The 20,477-nt window shown below is 40.4% G+C and overlaps 1 protein-coding gene across 7 annotated transcripts in view; it reads left to right on the top strand.

Moving 5' to 3' along the window:
- Positions 1-20,477, top strand: part of DLG2 (discs large MAGUK scaffold protein 2) — a 1,009,135-nt gene that overhangs the window by 358,909 nt on the left and 629,749 nt on the right. For 2 of the 7 annotated variants that reach the window (XM_069015952.1, XM_069015942.1), the window contains exon 1: positions 2,387-2,628. The exons of 3 other annotated variants lie outside the window; for them this stretch is intronic. In XM_069015952.1, coding sequence (XP_068872053.1) covers positions 2,494-2,628 — 135 coding nt within the window. In that variant the 5' untranslated portion in view covers positions 2,387-2,493. Of the gene's footprint in view, positions 1-2,386; positions 2,629-7,490; positions 7,647-9,468; positions 10,947-12,839; positions 13,199-20,477 lie in introns of those variants that run through there. 2 more of the 7 variants (XR_011151082.1, XM_069015992.1) reach the window with 2 other exon arrangements.

Genomic DNA, 20,477 nt, shown 5'->3' with positions numbered 1-20,477 from the left:
GTAGTCATGCCTTAGGGGAATCATATTTCAAAACAAGAAGCTGAACACTATAACAGGGTGTGATTGCATCATGATATGTCTTGAAACCTATATTTTTTCTTTTCGTGAATGAAAGCGCTTTCCTTCCAGAGTGGAAAGGAACACATGAATGTAGGCAAGATGATGACTCACAGCTGTAAAATCTCTCACATGCATAACATTCATGAGCATGAAGGCCTGACTGCAGTCAGCATGTGGCTGCAGTTCTTGTAGGTGTGTACAAGCCAGCTGGGGCACTGAAAGTGCTTTTGCCAAGGCAGCCCGGTGATGAGCACAGGCTGCAAAACCTGCTCAAGCAGCAGTGCAAGGCTTTGGGTGGCCGGCCTTTACTGGGTGATGACTACCATGTCTATATTGCTTTGGCTTAAGCCAGCTTGTCTCCCCAGGTGGTACCTTTTTTTATTTATTTATTTGCACTGTTATCCTGACTGGGACAGCTGTATTTTCTAAGGTTTTGTTAAAAGACATATTTGAGAAGTATGTTGGTCCTAACAATACACAAGTAAGAGGGAAAAGAGAGATTATGACTTTGAAGAGCTGTGAAGTGGAGCAAAGGGGAAAGGGAAAGAATGGGAGAAGGATACCACTTCATTCCTTTTAACAGCAAATCACTGAATTCTTCACCCATTTTCCAGATGAAGAAAGGAAATAGGTAGTTTTCACATTATAGGAAGCTTTTAAAATGACATATTTAATCAACAAAGTGACCTTAGAAATCTGAAAAGTAAGAGTGGCATTCTCTGTCTTTGCTGAGGTGGAGGAAGGAGCTGGAAGAGCCTGCCAGGGTTAATGAGGATCAAACAAGCCACTCCAGACAGATGGATTGTTGTGTAAGACCACATTAAACCACACGGACTCTCCTGTCGCACCGTGAGCTGGTCAAGGCAACAATGCTTGCTTATGTATTTGTTTATTTATTCAATTTACAAGAGACTTTGGTCAGCACATTCCCTTAGGGCACGTATAATAAAAACAGTACATCAATTAAATAGGGATGCTTACAGCATTGACAGAGTGCCTAACGAAGGACTTTGAATTCCTTCAGGCCTGTCCCTTTGGGGAATACTCAGCTTGTAGCTCTCACACATCTGGAAGGTTTGGAGGAAAAAACAGACTGCCTGAATACATGGATGTACCTCAAAACACAGTTTGAAGGACAACAGGAGCTGCAGCTGTTGTCTTATAGCTGTAAGGGAAGACAATTTTCCAGTTTGGAGCCCTACAAGAGGGAAACTTGAGATTTTTAAAGCTATTTATGTACTACAATCAAAAGCAGGCCCTAGTGGGTGTTCTTACTTCCCCTGTTTTTTAATTTTAATTTCAAACTTGTTCAGCCTACAAGGGAAAATCCCACAAGGTACCAGAATGCATCTATCTAACTAAAAATCTGGGCCTTGGTAGAGTACTGATACAGCATCAACAGCCTGGCAGAGGGGCAGCCTCTGAGGTCTCTTTTATAGCTCTTTGGTCAAGCACACTTAATGGTAAAAATGTGATGCTTATTAAGGATCTGCCATAGAACAAAAATAAGCCCTGAAGAAAATAAAGAGCAAACCAACAAACATCTTGTACCACCCGGTTAACATCAGCTCCCAGCCATGTGGTATGTCCCACAGGTGTCCCTGCTTCCTACCTGTGTTCCTCATTTCTCATTTTGTAGAGTTAGGGTGGCCGGTGGCCATGGAAGGAGAAACTCAGGACAACTGTTCTGTTCTCCTAATGGCAGTTTTTGTAGGGTGGTGATGGGGTGTTTTTGTAGGGTGGTGATCCTGTTCCACAGGGTGTCCCATCTTGTCCTTCAGGTCATGCAGACTAAGTGGTCCTGGACAAGAAAAGTTTTATTTTCCTTTTCAAACGCTGACTCTCTGCCAAACAGGTCCACAGGAATCCATGAGGAAGTCACAGCCTGTCTAGATGCATAAAAAAAAGCAGACAGACAAAATCTGATTAAATCTGACTTTAGAATTTTCTTCTCAGATACCTTTAGTCATAAAAGCCACCATTATCCTAAGGGTTAGTGATTTGGTGTGCCTGCTTTTTAGCATTTCCAACTTGAAATACCCCTGAGGTTGGCTTTTAAAAACAGATGTTCACTCTTATTTACAAGCACATTACAGATGTTCTGCACTGTCAGAGTCATACAAATGTGTAGATGCACCAACAAAACCAGGCCAAAAGACTTTTAGTCCAGGCACCCTAAAATCATGGGCTACTTCTGCATCAGGTGACATTAGCTCGGCTTATTTTCTGCACCTGTAAATCTTGACAGGTGATGTTTAATTGCTGAAAGGGTGTTTGCAAAGATCAATTAGCTAATGCCTATAAAGTGCTCTGCAGACATCTAGCACAATCATTGCTGGGGCATGGTATTCCTCTTCCTTGCCATGCTCAGTGGGAGCACTGTTGCTTTAAAAAGGGAGCTTGTCCAAGCTCTCCTCCTCCACTGGATCTAAGATGGATGCTCCTGCTGCAGCACAGCCTGTGAGCAGACTTTGCCCAGCCTGCTTTTTTTGTTTTTCCTGGAAGCTTGCTCCAGACAAGTCAGCTGCACTGCAGACTGAGCAGAAGCAGGAGGGCAGCTCTCCCCAGGTAAGCTACTACTGCCCCAAAGCTGCTCATTCCCACACCTGGACGGGGCAGCACCAAGGATGCTGCCATTCCTGAGAATTATGGTCTTCTACGTCTGTCTCTCTGGCTGACTCACAACAGCACTCAGCCAGGCAAGAGTCAAACTGCCCTGGGCCTGGGCTCTCTTTCATTCCTTTCCTGGCTGATTGGCGTGAATTTAGTTATGAGGAGGACAGGGAGACTCCTGTTCCACAACCAAAGCTGAGCTTGTGCCTGTTCCTTTGTGTTAGCGTCACCTCTGTGGAGGCAACTCTGAATGACGTGGGAGCGCCTGTGGTACCACGGTCCTGGGGCCGTGCTGTGGCTGGCAGCAGCCCCTTTAGCCTGTGCTGGCTGAAGAGATGGTCTTCAGTCACCACACAGAGCTGGGGGCTGGCTCAGGAGGGTTCTGCAGGTTCTTGTAGGCCTGCAGTCACTGGGAGCAGTTTAAGCTCTGTTGGCTCCTTTCCCTCAGAAACGCATTGATTTTCCACTGAGCTCCTCATCTGTGAAACATTAAAAATGCCATCTGTAGAGGACTGCAAACTGGGCCCTCCAATAACCCTCTTAAAGTTTGTCTTTATTTCATCTTATTAGTCCCATGGACCCTTTAGAGGACAAATTTCCTCTGTGTAACATCATTTTAGGAAGGTCTTTCCTTTCCCCTTCCCCAGGGAGGTAGAGCATTCGAGGTAGGAGGCATTCCCAACCAACAGGGAGTTGGAAGTGTGCTTTTCCTTGATGTCTTCCATTTACAGAAGTGTTCCCTTTGGCCAACAGTGACAGACTCTTGTACCCCTTACTCCTAGGGACAGAGAGTGCTTGGGCACTGCTGTCAGGGTGAAAAGTCCCTGCCCTGGCTTTTAAAGGCATTCTAAAAAGAGAAGGATGTTGTAAAGGGCCAGTGGTCAGTGCTGACCAGGAAGGATTGTTGTCACTAGCCCTGTGCTTCTCCCTGGACATGCCCCAGCAAAGAGGCTCAAGCCAGAACTCTGAGCACCAAGGGAGCTATGCGACTGAGAGTGCCTGGTCCAGAAGCTCCCATGAATGAGAGAATTGATAGGATTCCCAGGCAACCCAGAGTTAAACTTGCTTCTTCTCCATCTGTTTTTTGTGACCCTCAAGGCTTTACATCTTGTATTTAAAGTCATGGCAATGGGCATCAGCCCATGGAGGCAGAGAGAAGCTGTTATCTGTGCCACAGACAAAAGTAACACCCTTCCGGCTTTCACTGGATAACCTTTTATTTTCCTGCTGTGAAAACTGGTCAGATTGCAGACAAAGACAGATAGGAACTGTTGAGAGACAGAAAAATCTTTCAGAAATATTTTCCTTCCACCAGGTGGCACCTTTGTGTGGGTTGGAGTCAAAGGCATATCTCCTTCCAAAAAGACGACCGTGGGCATTGATGGTTTTATTCCTTGTTGATGGTGGTTGTTTCCCAGATGTGGGGTGGCTGTATTCGACAGAGGGATCTGAAATCTCTGTTCCCCAAATTACACCTGAGGGGATCCTGTGTGTCCACTGTGTCCAGAGACAAGATCCATAGTCTGTCCTTAGCATGGTGAGGTTAGAAATGCCAGCAAACAGAGAACCAAAGTAGGTGTTGTCATACAGATGGTTTTGCTACAATTTTGGTGGAAAACTTGATGTAGAATTTAGCTGTGACTACAACTGCATCTCTTATTTGTGAGTTTTTCTTGGGTTTGGGTTTTTTTTTGTTGTTGTTGTTTTTGGTTTTTTTTGTTTTTATGGAATGAGAATTTCATAGCTGAAAAACCCTTAAATGCTAAAAGCTGTGAGGATAGTGGCATTTGCCAGAAATGAGCACAGAATTTCCTGTTACAAGAATCTGAAGAAAATCACTGACAATCTTTCTGACTGCTGAGAAAATGCTCACTTTTAATGGCAACTGGGAAGATGGATGAATTTATATATAGAAAAAAATTGTAAAAAAACAAAAAAAATTCAAAATTCAAACATCTGGTAATCAGAACTTCCTGCTCTATATGTCAAGGAGAATTTCTGAGCAAAATAAAAACCTTACAGAGGAATCCAAAGGTGTTCTCCTGCTTCTAGCACATGTGGTGACAGCCTGGGTTCAACTCTGATGTGGAATGTGTGTCTGCTTCTCCCAGCCAGGATGCCTGCACCCTTAGCCAGAGCAAATCTTGAACACAATAATAAGGAGCAAGTAATGTAAGACTTTATAGCATAGGACTTAGATTTAGGCTTGGTCCACTTATTATTTATTTATTTATTCATGCCTGCAATTCTAGCTGAGTTGAATGATATTTTACAATCAGAATAACAGAATTTTTTCAAAATGCAAGTAATGTGGAAAATTCATTTCTCCAAAGTGCCAAAAAAGCCTGACCTTATAATGAATTCTGATGTATCATCAGTTTTATTTTTACTTCTGCTTTCATCAAGCACTTTTCCTTTATGCTTATTGTTTCTCTCTAAATAGTTGTACCATTTGACACAAGAAATAAAGGCTGGGTTCTGATGGTTCCTTTCTGAGGCTGCCAGCAGCAGTCTGAATGTCTCAGCACAAGAGATGGTTGTAGAGGCACTGGTTTTCCACTACAAGCCAGTTATGGGAACCACATTTGAAAATTAATCCAGGCCCTTACAAAATACTTCCAGGAAATGGTCAAGGTAATAGTAATTTTACTTGTGGGGGTTTTTTTTGGGTTGCTCATTTGGTTTTGATTTTATGATTTTTTTTTTTCTCCTAACTTTTATTTAAATCATGAAAGGACTTCACATGTGGCTCTTAAAAGTTAGATTCCTTGCTTGCCTTCAGCTGGGTATAGTCCCTATCAACTTCCCATCTATATGGGCCATTAATGATCACCAACATTTTAATTCTGTCTGATCCAAAGGCAGTATATGTATCTCCTCAGAAACCAGAGACATATTTCTTGAAACTGGATTTCCCCTTTGAAACTCTTTTTGGCAATGTAATGTTCTGTGCTCCAGCTAGTCTAAATCCCAGGAAGAATTGCTTCCAAGTAATTTTTATTGAAGTCCATACCCTGAGCACACCAGAAACTGTCAGAGGAATGGCACGTGTAAAGCTCACCATGAATAAAAGCAATAACATGAAGTACAAATATGAAGTGTTGCATGTAGTAAGGGATATCCAATTGCATGAAATGGGCATTGATTAGCCAGGAAGTAGGGAAGGGTGGAATTGTGTAAAAATGAATCCCAGAGTGAGTCTTAGTGAAAAATGAAAGGCTGTTGCAAAGCTAATGTAAAAAACTTGGACTATATTTAGCGAATTACTGTAAGTGAGAGATGGGAGGAATTATTCTGCAGGGCAGTGTCACTGTTTGGATGCACACTTTGAGAGGAATGGAGAGATTTTAGAGGAAAACACCAAGGACAAGAAGGGGTTTATAGTGTATGAGCTATGGTGAAGTTTGACAGAATTAAGTAGAACAAGTTGGGATAATCAATGATCATCTTCAAATATATAAAAGCTGTTATTATAAGAATGACTGAGATCTATTAGGCTACAACTTTTCATAATGGAAAAGTGACCAGTTAGAGAGAGTGTACAACTGATTATTATAAAGTCGTGAGTGACATGGAGAGGATGAATAGAAGTTCACTGTTCCTTGTTCCTTCCATGGCAACATTTTGAGAAAGCTGATAAAGATATCAGGGCCAAGATTCAGAATTTAAAAAAAAAAAAGGTAGAATTGGAAGGCCAGAAAAACTTCTCATCAATGGATGCTGTGGAAGTAGAATGGATTCAAGGGGAGACAGGAAAACAAGTGGAAAATTCCTACTGCTTCTTACTGAGGGGGTCTCACTTGCACACAGGACGTGTGTGCAGAGCTGGTGGCCACGTGGAGAGGACTGTGGCCAGGCTGATGCCTCCACTCAATGCATACAGAAAAGATGTGTGTGGTGCAATAAACTTCAGTACACATTGACAAACAGAGCTGGCCAGTTTAGCGCTAGCAGCAGGGTGTCAACACAAAATTCCATGTCGACTAACCCTTCTTTTGTCCTAGCAGCCTGGGTAAATGCTGCAGCTCTTAGTCATTGGTGAGCTCTAGCATGTGGTGGCTAAACTGTTCATTTCAAGCTCTTTCAGATGCATGTGTGTTACATTACAAACACTTGAAAAAATCAGTAGGTCTACATAGTGACATTAAAGTAAGGCATATATTTTCTAAATATTCTGTGTGCATGTTTCTGCTCTGTGCCAGCAGGATCAGGCCTTTATTTTTCTTTAATTTGTCACAGAAAACCTTAAAAATGCTAATACAAGATATAAATAGGAATCTTCAGATAAGTGGAGCTGTTTTGTATCTGTTGAGGACTGGCAGCAATATGCTTCCTTTTTTCTTTCAAGCTGATATTTAATTAGTTTTTTTTCTTCTCCTCTCATATTTTAGTTATAAATTTATACCTGGCTGGAGATGTTCTTAAAAAAATTATATGTGGTTGGTGACTTTGTAAATGATTTAACAGAAGTTATTTTCATAAATAATTCAGACAGTTTTTCACTAGTTACAAATGTAGAACTATGCTAGGAATGTGGCACTTCAGACTGTGTAAACACTTATAAACATGAGTACTTTTGGTAAGATATTCCCATTAACTTAAAAATCATTGTTACAGGATGGCATACTTAGAGAAATGGGCATTTATTGGAAGGCATTACCTCTATTTCCAGGTGGGGAGATTGAATTATATATTTTCCAAGCTGCCTACCACATCTGAATTCTTGATGCATAGGTTTTTTCCAGAGCATGCCTCCATGCTCCCATTGCAAGGTGCTTAAGGAGAACTTTCTGTCTCCATGTCCCTGACATCTCTAGGTGAAGCAAACCAGCTCTCCACCAGCAGGGTCTGCTGTTAGCAGGAGCCAACTGGCAATTCATCCCTGTCTCCATACAGTGATTAGTGAAAATGAAATCAGCTGTCACAAGCCACCGTGTGAGATGGAGCAGCTGCTGCTCATGACAGTGGAATAGGTGGGTCCCAGCAGTCCCAATGACATCTCACAGAAGTGGCAAATCTGTCTCTACACAGCTGTCCCTGAAGCTTTCTGTTCCATCTCCATCCCAGTGGCCCTATTCATCTCCTCCTCATGGCAGGACCAGCCCAGAACTTATCTGGTCCTTGAGCCTCTGGACACACAAAAAATAGTGGCTTTATGCTCGTTTCTAGAAGTGTGCATGAAAAGTCAGTCTCATATTACCCCTTGGAACAAGTTCAAGCACAGTTTTGCATGAGCTGTAGAAAGAGCACAGATTAGCAGCTCCTGAGCTGGTATCTGATGATTGTGGGGTCATTCCTGGGCAGACTTCCATGATATGTGCTCACAACCTGGAAGGTGGGACTGTATCCTGGGCTGCATCAAGGGAAGTGTGACCAGCAGGTCGAGGAAGGTGATTCTCCCCAGCTACTTTATTATGGTGAGACCCCACCTGGAGTTCTGCATCCAGCTCTGGGGGTCCCAGAGAAGGAAAGGCTTGGACCTGTTGGAGTGAGTGCAGGGGAGGGCTACAAAAGTGATCAGAGGGCTGGGATGTCTCTCCTGTGAGGAAAGGCTGAGAGTTTGGATTGTCCAGCCTGGAGACGAGAAGGCTCTCTGGAAATCTTATTGCTGCTTTTCAGTACTTTAAAGTGGCCTATGAGAAAGATGGGGACAGAATTCTTACCAGGGCCTGTTAGGATAGAACAAGGGGTAATGGTTTGAAAGTAAAAGAGACTAGATTAGATATAAGGAAGATTTTTTTTTTTTTTTTTTTTTCCCAATGAGGGTGCTGAAACATGGGCATGGGTTGCCCAGAGAAGCAGTGGATGCTCCATCCTTGGAAACATCTAGCACCAGGTTGGACAGGGCTTTGAGCAACCTGATCTAGTTGAAAATGTCCCTGCTTATTGCAGGAGAGTTGTACTACATGGCCTTTAAAAGTTGCTTCCAACCCAAACCATTCTATGATTGCTGTTCCAAAGGGAGATAGATTTTTTTTTCAAGCAAACGAAGCCCAGGCATCTGATACTCACCAACAGACAAACATCAGTAAAATAAAGTCTTGACATCCTCACTGTATACCCCAAAGTGACCAGCTCATAGAAAGTGTAGACGTAGCTGAGGTTGCTGAAGTGCTCTAAGTAGAGCTTCTCCAAAGACAGAACAGCTGTAAAAGCTTTGGTTTAGACTAGAGGTGTGAGACTGTTTTGTTCTTAAGGAGCTTGTGAGACAATTGTGTGCAATCATTTCTATTTTGATGGGGGATCTTTCAAGTTTGTTTTATATTTATGTTCTCTGGTTCTCTTTGCTGGTGGTGCAACAAGCCTTTTTGCTTTTTCTTTTATCTGATTCTTTGAGATGACAACTTCTCTTTAATCACTGTCAGAGACAGGTTCCGTTTTTAAGAGGCTTGATTAGTATTCAGGGACTTCAGAGAACAGCAACAAAGAAGACAGTTTTGAATTCTAACATAAGATTAGAAGAAAGTTAATGATCATATACCTTGGGCAAGGGTTTATAGATTATTGTGATCTCCTGGTATCTAATGGATGTTGTAAAGGTTAGTGGAATTTTTAATGGTATAGCAATGGAACAAAAAACTTGAGTAGTGAAAACAGGGAAGGGGAAGTGCATAAATCTGTACTATAGTACCAAAAATTAAGCAATCTTGTAAAAAGAAACAGCAGAGAATTAAGAAATCCTAAAATTAAACATCCTAAGATAGTCAAAGGTGAATACCTAAAAATTCTTTGTGACTCTCCAGGTCTTTTATTTTTACTTATATTGGTCTTCTTGTTTCTCACATGATGTGTCAGGTGCAAAGCTAAGCATTGCTATTTGAAACAGCTTCAGTACAGGAGGAGATATATACACATTAAGTGAGGAAGTACCATGCAAACATGATCATAATACTTCCTGAAATGCGACTCAGTTGCTCCAAGTTAATTCATCCATTTCCACAAAATGGTGCACTATGAAGAGCAGACAGACATCTTTGGGAAACCTGGAGCTGAAAGGTTGGCAGCTTCCAGAGAGGCTGGTAAAGGAGGAGAAAACTTATCAGACAGTGACTGTGAGCAAGTAGCTGGATCAATGCACTCAAGTCCAAAGAAGGCTGGGGGGGCTCAAAAAACTGATCTGTGGACTTTTCTTCATATGGTGGCACCCACTCAGTATGTTCTTTTGTGTATCCTCTTAGCATAAAAATGTGGACATAGATTTTCCAAGAATCCTTGCTCCTGCAGTATGACTGTGATTTAAATGTGTGTGTGATGAGTGCTGTTGTGAAAAAAAAAAAATAAAGATCTCTAAGCAAATGTTTTCTTATGGCATTTTTCTATATGTGATTGTCACTTAATTGAAATAAATGTCTTGGCCAATTGTGACATGAGTTATTATTCAGATCTGTCACTGGAATAAATCTTCCTTTTCTGAGATTTTTCCCAAATGACTGTGTGTCAGGTAACTGTTTTTCACTTGAAAGCAACGATTAGCTGAAGTGTGAAGGGATGAATTTTGTGCTTTGCAAAATACTTGGGTGCTTGCTGTTTGGTGTATCTTGACACTGGAATGAAATCACAGGTGAAACCTGTTCTGGTTGAAAATCTGCAACAGTGGCAGGGGAAGAAATGCAAATTTCAATGAACAGATATGTCTTCCCTTTTGAAGGCATAAGCCAGCTGAATGCAGTAAGATTGAAATGGTCCAAGAGGCTAACTGGCTGATTGTCTTTCCCTTCTTTGAAATCTGAATTTGGAAATAAATGCAGGTGATTTTAATTAGGCCATATGCATATTAATCAGAAATCACATTTGTGTCATTGAGTCCAGTTTTCAATCAGAACATCGTGTTTAAAACATTGAAAAGTACAGATGTGATGCATTCTTCTCTTAGAAATGCTAATGATTAGTACAGATTGGGAATTACTGATCACTGAAATTTCTAAGATGGGTGGCTATTAGAACAGCCAAAATAGTTTAATAGCACAGTTTTCTGGCATTTTATAGTAGTGTCTCCTAAAAATATTGCCATGCCACCCCCATCTCAAATTAATGCTTCCAAGGCCAGTGATGTAGTGTGCTCACACCTTAAGGTTGCACTGTGATTCATGTTTTAATGATAGTGGCTGCTGGCTGTAACTATGGAATGTATTGTCATGGAAACTACGCTTTTCTATATTTACACCAGTGCTGGTTATGCGAGAGACAGTACTTGAAAGAAAAATCTGTATAATATATAGCTTAATAACAAGACAGGCAAGCTAGGAATAAACAGATCAAAGATTCAGCAATGTTACAGCTGCTGTTTGTCACCACAGTACATTTCTAAACAGGCTCAGTCGCTGTTCCAGAGAAGTGCTGCTGTGATGTCACTTTGGGCCCATGGGTCACACAAACTTAGGTTATTGAACAGCTGAGTGATGGGCATCCATGAGTGAACTCCCATGGCACGTGGGCTCACGTCCAGGCTGATCAGGGGGGAAGGTATCAGCTGAGTGAATCGAGGACACTGGTTTGTAAGGGCTTGTTATTTGCAAAAAAGAAATTGTCAGAAATGGACCTGGGTTGTAACTCTAACTGTGGAGCAGCTCTATCTGCCACTTCCATCTAGAAGCTACTGTAATTTTACTGAGCTTGGGCTCTTTTGAGCGCTAAGCTCAAAAATAGAGTGAGAAAGAATAATCATAAAACATTATTCCAAGCTGAAATTTAACTGCGCACAAAATTTGGATAAAAATGAAGTTATTGTATGGTGCAAGAATAAGAACAAAGCTGTTTAAGAAATTGGTTCTTTTATAGTTTTGAACTTTGCAAGGGTAAGTTGTACTGAAGAAATTCTACTTAAAGTATAGATATATGCATACATGCAACACACACACACGTGAAGCTATACTTATATAAACATAAAATCTTAATAGAAGAGGTTGCCTAAGTTAGGGTCTGCAATCTCAGGCAGCTTTTTTAAAAAAATTCGGTGCTATTCATTCTCTGTACTGCTTGATCTGGCTCCACACCGAGACCTCCATTTGCCATTTTCTCTGTTCTGTTGTATAACAAATTTCTACTTCGGGTTTATTACAGAAAACTGTTTCAGTTAAGAACTTACTTGCGATTGCCAGGGAGACAAGCTGCTCTCATTTCTTTAGAAAGAGTTTCTAATTTGATGGGCAGAGCTTAGTGAGTCACAGAAAAGCAGGGTCAGGGCACTGTGAAACAACTGCTTGGTTTACTTTGCTATCAGCTGTGAAATCATTAAGGACATCACTTTACTTTCCATATCATAGCCTTTTCATTTTGTATGTGTGTGTCTGCCATGACCAAACCTATCCTGCAGGATACATTAATCCAACTTTTGATATAAATAATCCTCTTAAAAAGCCCAGCTAGTGATTTGCTCATCCAAGTGCTTTATTATGCATTTTCAGCCAGTGTTGCTTTAACTGAAGGAGCAGTGACAGCTGTAACAGAATCCAAACCAGCATTATGCTCCCAAACTTCTTTAATTATTGCTTTTCTGGTTTACAGCAAGATGTTATATTGCCTCCAAAGCAGAGTTTAAAGAGGGTGGAGTTTTTAGCTTCATGCTGGTGCATTTTCTGTGTAACTTCATATCTTTATTCAGTGTCTCCTGCAATCCTTCAACCTGTCTATTTGTAAATTTGTGCCTGGAGAAAGCTCCCATGTGGCAAGCCAGGATTGGATAAATGTTGCTTGTATTTCTCTTATTACAAACTCCCAGCATCTGTGATTTTCAGCTCTGAGTACAGTTTGTTTCCTGCTGAGATTCATCTATTTGGGGAAAGCAAAGGTCATCGCTTCTCCGGAGTTGCGACTGATTTGATTCTTTTTCACGGGGAGGCGCTGGGAAGGGAATCCTTACTGGAATGCATATTGATAAAGGCTGAGGATCCTGGCTTCTTAGATAAGTCATTTTTTTTTTTTCCTCTTCTCTCCACATTATGACTATGTATTGCAGCAACTCACTGGCTTTTTACCAAATCAGGAGCTGCAGTATTTTTCTTCCGATGGAATAATTTCAGCCCACTTCAGCTAGCATGACAATCTTATGTGATTGTTATGAGTAGGCGTTTACATCCTTTTACATGCTAATACTGCCACACCTGCTAGTCCCCCTCATTTCCATTTCTCTCTCTTTTTTTTCCCTTTTTTTCCCCCTTTTTTTTTCTTTTTTTTTTTTCCCCCGATGTAAGAACTAATTTCCCAGAGGAAGGGAAATCCTGAGATCTGTGATCATTGTTTCATCGTTGATTCACCAACAAAGAAGGGGATGGCTGAATGGGACCCAGGTAGAGATTCAAGCAGGCTGCTTCTGACCAGCAAGAGGAAAGCTAGCTGTTGAGCAGCATATGTTGCCACTCCATGTGCTGTGTTAGCTACTTGTTTTCAGCCTTCAGTAGGCTGCCACTACTGCAGCACTAAAGGAATGTGCCCTATTGTTAAAAATCCTGACTGCTTTACACCAATGATTTGCCACTGCAAAGTTGCATGCACCAACAACACTTTATCGTTGATGTTTGGATGCAAGGTAGGATGTGGTTAATGTATTTAAATGCATGCTGTAACTCCTGTGAATATCTGTGCTGTTTAATTTCGTGTCTGACTAGAGATTTCAGTGCAAATTGCGATCCGTTGGCTATAAATTAGGGCTTACAGCCAGCGTGTTTTAAATGTTAGGGGAAAAAAAAAAAATCAGAAGCAAAGCTTTCTTATTTCCCAGGGTTATACGAGTTATAGAGATTTACACAGGAGAGTAACGGATTATGAAGCATTTGTTTTAGAGTTGATTGTATACTTAGCTAACAGTGCTAAGATTGCTAAACCACTGCTCTGCTATTTGCCTGGCTTTATTGATTTGGATGTGTAAACTGTTATTACAAAAACACAATCCAGCAAGACTGAATGTATTTTTTCCATTTATATTGCTGACATGGTTTTTAACCAGAAGAGCAATACTGAAGTATACAACCCTGCACTTTTCTGTAAGACTGAATAAGTAAGCTCCCATTTTTAGGTCCAGAGGAATATCTTTAAGTAAGTGTTTTCTTCTACGGACTGGACAATCATTTAATTTTCCATTTAAATTTAAATCATAAGGTGGCGCAGTTAGCCAGAGAAGTTTTTTCCTGGCTGTATAATGCAACCCATCCCAATTTTTTTAACAGTGGTGTTGGATTGGACTATATTTTCCCCCATATACTTCCTGACTTGAAATTTGAGTGTAACTGCTGTTTGTTATTTTACTGAAATAATTCTGAAGTGATGGCTTGTTTTTAAAACTTATTGTCTTTGGGTAAAAAGTTTGGTTCTTGGATCACTGGGTCAATCATAATGATCTTACAAGGGGGTCACATACTTTGTCCCATTCCTTTTCCTTGCTCTCCTTAAATACTGGATCATATTAAAACTGTTCCTCTATGTCTAAATAGAGTAGGAAATGAGCAGTTATAAATATAAAAAAGAAGTTTTAGTAATTACTTTAAATCATTAACTTCGTACTTGAATGTTACTAATCCTCAAAAATAGCTAAGTTAAAAAAAAAATCAAATTTTAGTTATAAACTCCACAAACTAGGGAACACAGGATGTTTTCTGAGTTCCTACGTGACAGAGTAGCCTAAGTAAAATGAAAAGACTTTATGAAATAGGTTACAGATGACCCAATGCTGCCTAAACATATATCAGCTAGAAGTGAATGACAGATCATGTATTGCTTCATATAATACACTAACTCAAACTTGGTTATAGTCAAACACATACAAACTACCAGTCTGCCTTCTGCTTTTCATGTAACTATGGCCTGCCTACATGTCTGGTTACTTGAGGCTTTTTTGAACTAAAGTTTCTTGTTTCTTCCCTTCTGTTTTAGATAGGCAAAAATATGTTCTATTAGTGAAAGGGTTATAATTTAATTGCTGTGTCATGATGCCACTAGTGATATAAATAGCATCAAGAGTTTTTCAAATTAGAAGCTTTTTTAAATTTGCATTATTTTCATAAGAAAAAAATTATATATATTTTTTATTTTAACTTTCAAACCTTAAGTCCTCTTGTTTTCAAATGTTAAATTCTAATTAATAAAGGTGAATTGTTAGTCAGGGGAAATTAAATGCAAGCCACCCTTCCACAAAGGTAGGCCAGTGGCCTTGGGACTAAGTATCCAATTTTGTATTCCTGCCTGTAAGCATGATTTTCAAAGGATATTCTTTGATGCACTTAAGTTCTTTCAAGATTTTCAGATCCTGTTAGGAGGAAGCAAGAGAATAAAAGTCATAAATTTCAAACTTTTTTTTCCTCATCTTTTAGTGCTTCAGGCTCATTACATTAGTCACAGCCAATGTTTTATCTTATTGTGGTGGTGTATGAACCACTTCTCAAATGAAAAGTGGATGTGTGGGATAGTGATCATTTTCAGAGAGATGAAAAGGAGCACGAATGAACTTATTTATCTTGGGCTGGTTCAACATGTGTCAGATTAGTACCCTTTGATACCACCATCAAGCATGCATGAATTACAATGGTAAATGTACAGAGTATCACCTCACTTCAAGTACCTTTTTCTCATTTCTCCTTGTTCTGCAGCCTGTATATGAATCCATGACTTGTTGCTTTGGATGCGTAGGGTTATATTTCTAGATTTATAGGTGCAGACCCATTGTTAACAAGCAAAGACGTGTGAATAAGAAGTGAGACTCTTTTTAGGAAATGTTTTAGTCATATGGCATGAAGTCATGGATCTAAGCATGCTCATAATATTATGACTTCTAGAATCATGTGGCTCTTGAACTCAGGAAAGAGTGTAATAGCCTGAAATGATGCTTTATACTCTGGTGACAGAGGAGAAAATAGGTCCTCAGAATATAAAATCTAGATAGTGGAATAGACAACAGAGGAATTCAAAGTACAGGCAAATATCTCCAAGTGCTAAAATAACCAGGTCATGTTATTAACTGACTCCTTTCAAAAAGACAGGGCAAGTTACAGTATTGCTTACACTTGTGATTTACAGTTTTTAATTTTAAGTTTGTGTTACATACAGACTTCTTTTTCCTATGGGCAGTGAAGTGAGTGAGAGAAATGCACTGCCTCAGAACCATCACACCCATGCACATTTTATCTGTTCCCCATGCAATAGTTTTACAGTCTTCTCATTCCTAGCAGGTGGTGCCAGGGAGTTAGTTCAGTGGGGCAGGAAGAAGGTGCACATCTTTCCATACCGTATGTTGCAAAGAAGGTCGTGGAGGAGTCCTCACTGTGCCTGCAGGAAGCTTTGCTTGTCAGCTTGATTTCCTGGGGTTTGATAGTTGTCCTTGTCCTGGACCTTTCCTTTCAATGATGTCCAGTTTTGTAATCCTTGACCTTGAAATTACAAAGAATTCAGAGCAGTGTAATTTGAAGGACAGGTCAGTGACTACCTGGATTGCCACTATTGCACTTCAGCACATTTGAACACTTTTTCAATTTCTAGTAGGGAAGTACCCATGTTCCCATCACAGCAGCTGAAGCAGAAGGAGGATAAGCAGGTTGTAAAACACGGCCCTGAGGTGCCAGGAGGTGCTTTGCAGATCTGTCTTAGCAGGGTTAGCACATGAATGCCTATTCCCTGAGTCCATGAGAAGCTCCACAGCTACTGGACAGATTCATGTGCACAGATTGAAGGAAAGCTTGTGTGTAAGACAGACCCACGTTCATGGATCTCCATTGAGAGGAGTGCACAGGCACATATCAGATTCTCACTGAAGATGCTGAAACTTAAATGCATGCTAGAATGTCAGTATATGCTTACTCACTTTGCTGAATTGTTTGTTCAGTATTGCAGAAGAGTTATCTCCTGGCTCTTAATATCCTGTTCATTTTGCTCTTATTAAGAGTGCCGGGAAGGGATTTCAGGTTGACTGACATGTTTCTTAAATTATATTTCAGCTGCAGTTCTGACTCTCAAATGGAAGTGTTGTTCTGCCTTACCTCTTTACTTCTATATATATTGAAAATAGATATTGAGAGATTCCATTGACTTCTCTGTTTGTTGACCTTGACCAGCTATTTTGATTAATCCTACTTTCCTTTTGATTTAGGTTTATTTTTGTATCTGTCCTAGCATAATTTAATTTCTTTTTAAAGGGATAAGATATACTTACCTCTCTTCCCTGTCTCCTTTCTTTCTTCCTAGCACATTTATAACAACCTGTCCTCCAGCAAAGTAGGTGGTTTTGGTAGGTTTTCTCCTACTATTTCTCAGTTTTAGCTGAAACAATCAAATAGCGACCTATTCCACTACCCAAGGTGATCATGCAAGTAAACCCACTTGCTTCTTCAACTGCCAAAGCATCTATGTTTTGAAAAACTATTGGAATGCAGAAGATTTTATTATTAAAACAAACAGTAAGTGGTATTACTGAATACCTTGACATTCATATTTATTATTTTTATCATCAAACTGTTAGAAAACTAGTAGTTTTCTGTACTGGTGTTCTTAGTCTCTTGAACAAACTCTGAGATGTCACTTAGTTCTTAATTGAGAGTATTCTCTATATTTTCATAGTCTAGACCTGGCTATTGTACTGAGCAGCCTCTTGAGATGACAGGAAAGCACTTCTCCAGCTGGGTATGATACACAGCAGACCTGCTCAAGGCCTTGCATGCTTTAGCTTCTTGATGTACCCACATGAACTCAAGTGCAATGGATGCAACTAGATAGAACACTCATTCAAATTCCAAATGTTTTTTTGAAAATAATCCCCCAGCCCTGCCCATGTGTCCTGATTTATTTTGCATTACGGAGTAGGCTTGGGGTGTGGAAACAGGATGCTTTTTTGATGAAACTAAGCAGAAAGATTCATTTCAGAAACACACCTAGTATTCTGCAAAATCTTACATGTATTCAGTTTATAAAAACAGACTAACACTATTATAAAGTAAAACACAAACCAGGTGTGATGCTGTGATTGAGCCCTTCTTATCAGCTCTTCATTCTGTGGATCCTTTCCTGCTGCATGATGATGTGTATCTAACATCTTACTCCACTGACATATTTAATTTGATTTTGGGGGGGCCAGAAGTGGAGAGATGCAAAAATACAACATATTCATGGTCATGCTGACTTCTCTGATCCATCTACAGAGACTGGTATATTGTATAGGGTTCCAGAACCCTCTGAAAGAGTTTGCTGCCTATTCATGGACAATCAGCAGGGTAAGTCAGCTGGAACATTGCTGCCACTTGCTATGCATAACACTGACAGTGGCACTGAGAAACCTACTTCCACATTATTCTTATTAGGCTACTCTGGTGTTTAAATAAAAATGCTCAGCAATAGAAGGAGCTGCAGAAGAGATGCAGGATTGCCACTGGCAAGAGGCTCTGAGTATGATCACTTGAGTCACAGAGGATTTGTGCATTAGTGCACAATGCTCAAGGCAGGGAGAGTTTTCTTCTCTGGATTGCATTTATGCAAGCTGGACATGGGGTATAAGCCCAAGCACACTTATGTGGCTGTATCTTTTTATTTCTGTCAGGATTCACCCCTGCACTTTAACACTTCTGGCTGAAGAAGTGATAGCTCTCCAGCAGTTCCCGCCCATCATCAATGCGTGTGGGAAAAGAACTACACATTTCACTCAAAGGCCACCAGCCTGAGATCTTCTGAGGCCCAAGTAGCAGTTTATAAGGCCGTTGGACCCTGTCAGGAGCTCCTCCCAGCATTAAAAAAATGTATAAAGTGGGTCATACTCTTCAGAACTTCTTGTCCCCCACCCCTGAGGAGCGTTGAGAGGAGCTCTGAACAGACTGTGAGTTTGTAAATGATCCTAGGTTTGTTACCTTGAACTCAGCATGGGTGCTGCAGAAATCAATATTACAGGAGGGCAGAAGCCTGAGGAGAGGTAAGAGGCAGCAGCAGGATGGTTCTGGTGGGGCAGGTGGGGTAAACGTGTGAAGAAGGATGTTGCAGAGACAGCAGCTTAGGGATAGGATGAGAAGGCAGTGTCCTGGGCAAGGGTCCTGAGGAGGCAAGCAGAAAAAGAAGCTGGTGAGATCTGGCTAGATTGTAAATGGGGAAAAAAAACTTGTATCATGAATCTTCTGAAAGTTTGGGCCCATGCCCTCAATCACACAGGATTTACTCAATCACTGGCTAGGGAATGCAAACAAGTGTTACCATTTTCTCTTTTTTGAAATGAGTTCGCTTGCCCACTGGCACCGGCCAACATCTGGGAGGGAAATGCTGGGGTATTTTTGGAAAAGCATCAAGATAAGATGTTAAAAATATTTGTGTTTGTGTGTGAGTACTGTGTCTCACTTTCTGCCACTGTCCTGCCCACAAGCTCCCTGTACACTGTGACTGACATGGGTGGCTGGTGGGAGATTCCCTGAGACAGTTTAAATTAAGAAAACAGTACTAAAAGTGTTGGGGTTTTTTAATTAAGATGTCTTGTTTTGTTTTTTAAAAGTTTTATACACTGGAAGGAAGTTCTGTTGAAGGTGAGATCCTCAATCCCTACATCATTTTGATTCAGTGGCTTTTTTCCCACATTTTGCCTGTATATCTTCTTCCAGCTGCTGCCAGCAGCTGGGCACTGGACTGGATGGCTCACAGTGCTTGCTATCACAGAATCATAGGATGGTTTCTGTTGGAGGGGGACCTTAAAGTATCACCTAGTTCCAGCCCCATCTTGTTGTCATGCTTCTGTCATCACAAGAACATTCTCTGGTAGTGCAGCACTGGAGTCTGATTTTCAAATTACTTAAAATTCACCTGGAGCTAAAGGACACTGTGAATGCCCTCTGTATTGTACCTTTGAACATACAGCCATAGTGGGAAATGGGTTTCTTTTTTAAGCTGGCAATAAAGAAGAGCTGATTTTGTGGTTCATAAGTACTGCAGTAAAGTTTACCTATGGAAAAAGTAGGGCAGGAGGAACATAGCTAAGGGTTACTGAACATTTTGAAGGAGAAGTTCAGAGTTTTCTCAGACACTTGATTTTTTTAAAATATATTTTTGCTTTAAATTATATATAATAATTACATAAAATGAAGTACTTTCAAATAGAAATGACTTGATGCTCAGCTACATGAGCTGCTTGATTTTGCAAACTAATTATTGACTAAGAGAGGGATATATATAGACATTCATCTTAGCTGTAAGAGATGTCATAGAAGAGAATGGTGATAAAGAAGTGTTATATAAATATATTTAAGTGATAATAGCAATAAAACTGAAAACTGTCACTGAACACTTCTCCTGATCTTTGAGAAGTAGCTTTTATATTTCCAGTTTACCTGTCAGAAATATTCTCATTATTAAAATATAAGTATTTATTGCTTTCACTTTTCTGATTGTACTTCCTTCAGCTTTAAGCATTTGCTGTAGTATTTATAAACATGAAGGACAGGATTTTTCAAGAGAGAGTGGGTGGGGGTTGTGCTGAGTGTAATGGAAACCTGAATGAGAAGAAAGATTACTTATGGGAATTCCTGAGACTCCCTGTAGAAGTTAATGATCTATAATCCCAGGAGAGATGGCACAGAATGATCTGATGAAGTATTAAGGCAGTTTGCACTATTCTTTTGAGTCACTCGGCTCTTGAGTGTACTGAGAGTATCATTGGAAAGTAAAAATCTTCACCCAACTTCAATGAGGAATTGCACCCATTAGCTCCTCTAATGATCCCCACCAAGGCAGAAAAGCAGGTTTTCTGGGACAGTGTCTGACTCTCAGTAAACAGGAAAGTTTTTCATTTTTCCTCAAACTGGCATTTCAAAAACCTTGATTCTGAGAGTCCTGACATGTCGTTTTGGGGAGATTTCCTT

Source organism: Aphelocoma coerulescens, chromosome 1 (genome assembly GCF_041296385.1).
Source record: "Aphelocoma coerulescens isolate FSJ_1873_10779 chromosome 1, UR_Acoe_1.0, whole genome shotgun sequence".
NCBI lineage: Eukaryota > Metazoa > Chordata > Aves > Passeriformes > Corvidae > Aphelocoma > Aphelocoma coerulescens.
This window is presented reverse-complemented; position numbering and strand designations above follow the sequence as displayed.